Source organism: Tupaia chinensis, unplaced genomic scaffold (assembly GCF_000334495.1).
Source record: "Tupaia chinensis unplaced genomic scaffold, TupChi_1.0 Scaffold144276_1, whole genome shotgun sequence".
NCBI lineage: Eukaryota > Metazoa > Chordata > Mammalia > Scandentia > Tupaiidae > Tupaia > Tupaia belangeri.
In genome coordinates, this window is record NW_006204133.1 from 310872 (window position 1) to 316404 (window position 5533).

The 5533-nt window shown below is 51.0% G+C and overlaps 2 protein-coding genes across 7 annotated transcripts in view; one reads left to right on the forward strand and one right to left on the reverse strand.

Moving 5' to 3' along the window:
* Window positions 1-2181: 2181 nt before the first annotated feature.
* On the forward strand, window positions 2182-4619 carry LOC102500434 (fumarylacetoacetate hydrolase domain-containing protein 2; the record flags this gene model as incomplete). The annotated part of the gene is made up of 5 exons (XM_006166630.2): window positions 2182-2490; window positions 2762-2924; window positions 3910-4018; window positions 4149-4236; window positions 4386-4619. Coding segments are annotated over 5 exons (732 nt in total), but the record flags the coding sequence as incomplete, so codon positions are not given.
* Window positions 4620-4649: 30 nt separating this feature from the next.
* Window positions 4650-5533, reverse strand: part of GPAT2 (glycerol-3-phosphate acyltransferase 2, mitochondrial) — a 16051-nt gene continuing 15167 nt past the window's right edge. For 5 of the 6 annotated variants that reach the window (XM_027767522.1, XM_014583445.1, XM_006166547.2 and 2 more), the window contains 2 exons: window positions 5389-5444; window positions 4650-5008 (listed from right to left, as the gene is read on the reverse strand). In XM_027767522.1, the coding sequence (XP_027623323.1) occupies window positions 4892-5008; window positions 5389-5444 (173 nt within the window). In that variant the 3' untranslated portion in view covers window positions 4650-4891. The remainder of the gene's footprint in view (window positions 5009-5388; window positions 5445-5533) is intronic. The other variant, XR_001369609.2, reaches the window with a different exon arrangement.

Below are 5533 nucleotides of genomic sequence, written 5' to 3' on the forward strand. Positions count from 1 at the left end.
CCAACTACTGGTCCCCACATACCACTTTTTAAGGGGGCTGGGGAGAGGACCTGTGTGAGTAAGTTGATCATTAAAACAGCTCACTCATGAAAACCTAAGCGTGTGTGTACTAGGAGCAAAGACAACCACCTGTATGACCTCAATACCCTTACCACAACCAAGAACACGAACAACATCAGATATATAAGGGCTCTTCAAAAGGTTCACGCAGAATGCTTATTAGGAAAAATCTATGCATGGATTTTCAAAAACTTTTTGCACCAAAATGAACTGGTATTTCTGTAGGGTGCTCCCTGAGAGACATAAAGTGAGAAATCACCCCCAACGGCCAATAGCCACATCACAATCCCTTATCCTCCACTCTCCTGAAATTTTGGGCACACACACACACGTGCCCCATGTAAGGTTCAAGCCGCTGGGTCTGGGACACGAACCACAGTCTGCCATGTTGGAGTCCAGCACTTTGACCACTGCACCGCCTGCTGGCCATAAACTGCTATTTCAGCTCCATTTTTCCATGAAGTTGTTGAAGCCCCCTTTGTATAGTTTAGTTGTTCCAGTTTTCATCAGGAATAATCCCATTTGCCCCAAAGATGACTTTTTGATTTGGTTACTTTTTCCTTTGTTGATGCAAGATCAATCAATTGAATTCTATTTGGTGTATCTCTTGGATGGTTTTAATGTAGAATACGAGTCCATAGACTTTTCCTTAAAGGGCCAGTTAATAAATATCAGTCTTAGAGTGTTATATGATCTGTTGCAATACTTCAACTCTGTTGTCGTGTGAAAACTGCCAACATGATATAAATAAGTACACATGGTGAAGTTCCAGTAAAACTTTATTTACAAAAACAGCGAAGTGGCCACTGTTTCCCAACCCCTAATCTTGAACAGCTACCCTATTGTTGTTGTTCATGACACCGACTTTTTGAAGAACCTAGTCAAGTTGTCTCATGGTGTCCCACACTCTGGACTTCTCTGGTAGTTTCTTCACAGTTGATTCAGGGTAAGCAAATCTTTTGTCAAGGGTTCTACACAGATGCTGTGTACATCCCACTGCCTCCTGTCGGAAGGCTCACATTGGGCAGTTCCTGTGTTGGACTCTGTGGTTTACTTAACAAGGTCTCCATTGCAAACGTGCATTTACATTGATGTAATTAACAGGCAATCTAGGTCCACACCTAGATTTGAGACTGTGCTTCTCTCTTTCTGTCCCTTGGCTCTTCATCCAGGAATCCTGTGATGATTCCTACCTAAGTCCATTCCTACACTAGGGGAAGGAGAAAGGTGACCTTTCTATTACATCTCTGTTTTTTGTTTGTTTGATGTTTGTTTTTTGAGAGGTTTTCGCTAGAGGGAGCGTGCACTCGCCAGAAAGACAGAGACAGAGAGATAGAAAACCAGAAATCACCCCCCAGGGGGGGATGGCCACACCACAATCCCTTCTCCTCCATTCTCTTGGGATCATGGGCACGCATGCACACGCGCCCGGCGTGAGTTTAAGCCGCCGGGTCCAGGACTTGAACCACGGTTGACTACATGGGAGTCCAGCAACATAGCCATTAAAAGCTGCTTCCCTCCTTTTTTTTTTAACTCCTACACCTCTGGTATCATTGTGAATTCCTGATTATATTTGGTTGGAATCCATCACGTAAATTCTTTTTGATACTAACAAGACCTCAGTCTGGTCAGTAGGGAGTCTTCAAGGTGGTTTCTATCTGCACCACTCTTGGAGAGCTTCCATGCTTTCTGGCCAGTCCATTCTGGGCACACATTGTACTCTGTCCTGGGCCTGGGTTAGCCATTTCCAAGGAACTTGGTTCTTTTTAGTGAGGAGTGGTATTAGAGACCAAGTCTGCGGTTATACCAACCACTAGAAATGGCAGCCAATTAGAGGCTAAATTATATCTGTATTGCATGCATTTCAGTGATTATGACAGTGGGCATTTTTTTTATGTTTTGTGGCTATAAAACATGAAAAAACATGTAAAATGTATATGTGAATTTCTTATTAAATCTTATGACTACATTTATGTAGGGATACTGGTCTTTTTTCTTCTCATGAAAATGAGTAACTAACTTAAAGCACTTAAAATAGTGCCTGGCACACAGTAGGGTTACATATTGCTAGCTATTGCTCTTCGTATTCATCCTGTCTTGCAAGGATCAGGAGTGACTTAAACTCAGTCTGCCAGACATGCGTGGCTCTGCAGTCACAGTGGAGCTGGCCTGCACCCAGTGGGGCTCCCTGCCACTGCCTGGAGTTTACTACTCCACAAGTCCCACCTCCCATCACTCACATGGCTCTGGTACGTGCTTTTTGCACCTGTGGGCCATAGGCTGAACCCCACAGCCAGGGGTCCAGTGTGCAGCCTCAGCACAGAACGGGCCCTAGAGCCACTGCAGCTCACTGCTCCTCTCTGTTTACAGGAGGTGGACTGGGAGGTGGAGCTGGCCGTGGTCATTGGGAAGAAAGGCAAGCACATCAAGGTGAGGCAGACGGGGTGGGCTACCAGGCCAGAGTGCAGCAGAGGCTCCCGCTCCTGCCTTGCCAGTGCTGACCTTGGTCATCAGCACAGTGGTTGGTGCCCAGCATCCCTGGCCCTGGGATGTGTTCAACACCTACCTGCTCCCGCCTTGTCTGTCACTCATCACCTTCAGCTAGCTCTGGCTCCTAACATGGGATAGAAGCTTTGAGATCCTTGTCGTAGGGACTGGTGTCACCTGTGACCTAACCTCGTATCTGGCCGAATCTCCATAGGCCACAGATGCCATGGCTCACGTGGCCGGCTTCACTGTGGCTCATGACGTGAGTGCTCGTGACTGGCAAATGAGACGCAATGGGAAGCAGTGGCTATTAGGAAAAACCTTCGACACCTTCTGCCCCCTGGGCCCTGCCTTGGTGACCAAGGACAGTATAGCAGGTAGGTCCCTGGCCTTCTCTACTTGCATCTGCTCTTCCATGTACACTTTAATGCTCTAGGGAGCGGGAGTACAGGTATAGTTCCAACTGAGCCCACCCTCCCAGCCGCCCTTGTGCTCCTGAGAGGGAACACAACTGCAGAGGCTGTTATTCTGCACCTATGATGGGAATTAAAAGAACAATACTGCAGGACCAGCAGTTGGCATAATGGCTATGTCACTGGACTCCCATGTAGTGGACCGTGATTCGAGTCCCGGACCCAGTGGCTTAAACTCCTGCCAGATGCATGTGCATGCCTGCCTAAGATCCCAAGACGAGAATGGAGGAAAAGGGATTGTGGTGTGGCCATCCCCCCTGGGGGATGATTTCTTCAGCTTTCTTTCTGGCGAGCATATGTGCCCTATAGCAAAAGAAAACAAAAAAAACTCTAAAAAAAAAAAGAACACTGCACTGATGGGTGGTAACTGCCACCATCCTGAACGGTCTTTAAGTTGAAAGGAACTGAGGGGGCACGGGCTCCAGCTGCCCCGTCTGTGGGGGTGGGTGTGGGGTGCACAGCCCAACACTGGCGTCAGCCATGCTGGCTAGTGACTGATACGGGTAAGCCATCCCTTCAGAGTCAGGCACACAGGAGCTGATCGTCCCTGCACGAGCCACCACCCTGTCCCTGCTGGGTGCGGAGTTGTGTTATAGCTACAGTGCTCGGCCTCTGCAGCGGACACTCCATTTTCCAAGGCGTTTGTCTGTGCACCGTCAGTCTGGAACGTTCCTCCTGACTCATCTGGATGGCTGCTGCCTGGGTGGTGGGGCGCAGGAGCCCAAGGAGGCTGGTGTCTGTGGGGAGTTCCAGGGTAGAGTGCCGAGTGGGAGTGGCCATGAAGCCCTTCCACCTCGCCAGTTTCGAAGACTCTAGAGAGTGTCCTTTTCTGAAATGTGGGGAGAGGTTTGAGGGGAAAAGGGATGACCCTGTGGTGTCTGCATTTCAGATCCACACAACTTGAAGATCTGCTGCCGACTCAACGGGGAGGTGGTCCAGAGCAGCAACACCAACCAGATGGTGTTTAAGACGGAAGAGCTGATAGCCTGGGTCTCCCAGTAAGCTACATTGGGGCCTCTTGGCCACCCCCACCCGGCCCCCCACACACCTGGATGCCGAGCTGAGCCCTCTGTCCCTGGCAGGTCACATCTTCCCCAGATCTCACCGGGTCCTTTTGCTTTTCCCCAGGTTTGTCACCCTTTACCCAGGGGACATCTTCCTGACTGGGACGCCCCCAGGTGTTGGTGTATTCAGGAAACCGCCTGTCTTTCTCAAGGTAGGTTAGCTAAGGAGGAAGGGGTGCCAGCACAGGGCCCGGGAAGGCCTAGCAGGCTGGACTCAGATTAGAGGAATGCGGGCCTGTGTGTGTGCAGACGTGTGTGTCACAGCAAAGGGCTGAGGCCTCTGTGGCCTGTTCTTTTGCAGAAGGGAGATGAAGTCCAGTGTGAGATCGAAGACCTGGGGGTCATCATCAACAAGGTGGTGTGATGGCCCCTGTGCAAGCCCCGGACCTAACACGAGCTGGAGACATCCACTTCCATCCGGCCAGGCACGGGGAAGGGCCTGGGACCAGACATGGGCGGGTGCCAACCTCTCAAGGTTTCTCTAGGTAGGAAGAGGACAGAGTTCTCCTTAATAAATTTGTTGGATGAAACAGCAGCTTGGTTCCTCCTGCTCTTTGTCTTCTTTAGGGAGCAAGATGGGGCATTTTCACAGGCCTGGGAAGGAGAGTGGACAGCCTGCAGAAGACACTGCTGAGCATGGGCTTAAAGGACTTGTTTTGTCTCCTTGTTTATTATACCAAAGGATGGACACAGCAAGATGACAAGGGACAATCGAATCTCAAAACCACTCAGAGTCCTGCTCAGGGACTCTGGCTGAGGGTGCACCGTGTTCCGGGCTGAGAAGTCAGCATGGGCTCGCCCCACAGTTCAGCTACAGATGAACTGCCGGATGAACTGTTCCAGCCTTTCCTGGCTGTCCCGGCTGGCAAATGCAGGGGACAGCTGGAGCCTGGGGCCTGCAGGGCTGGGCATCTGCTGCAGCACCTGGACAGTAGAGATGGCCTGTGAGTGCCCTCACCATGGGGATTGTGCCCACAGGGCCCAAAGACCAAGCATGTCCCCTGGGGACCTGTGCTCAGACCTCCGGCCCCTCTAGCCTGTGTTTGAGTAGATGCTGCCTCGTCTCTACAACTACCCAGGTACTCCACCTGAGTAGGAAGAGCCGGCTGCTCAGGGAAACAAGAGGGGCAGGAAAACCACCCCACAGTGGCCACATCTATGCCTGGGAGACACTGGGTGAATTCCGAGGTCTGAGTGAGGTGTCATCAGGGCCTGCTTGTGAGATGGGGACACAACTGAGCACTTCTACCAAGGGCCGAGGGTTAGAGAAGGGACAGGAGAATGGGGACCCTGGGCCCTCTTACCCCCAGGTCTCTGAAGGTCCAGACAGCACTGACAGCAAGATTGGGGTCCACACACTCTGGAGGGAAGAGAGAAGTGAAGGCTCTAGGGTGGGAGTGCAGGAGCCACTGGACATAGGCTTTCCTCTTCCACCCACAGAAAGGAAAC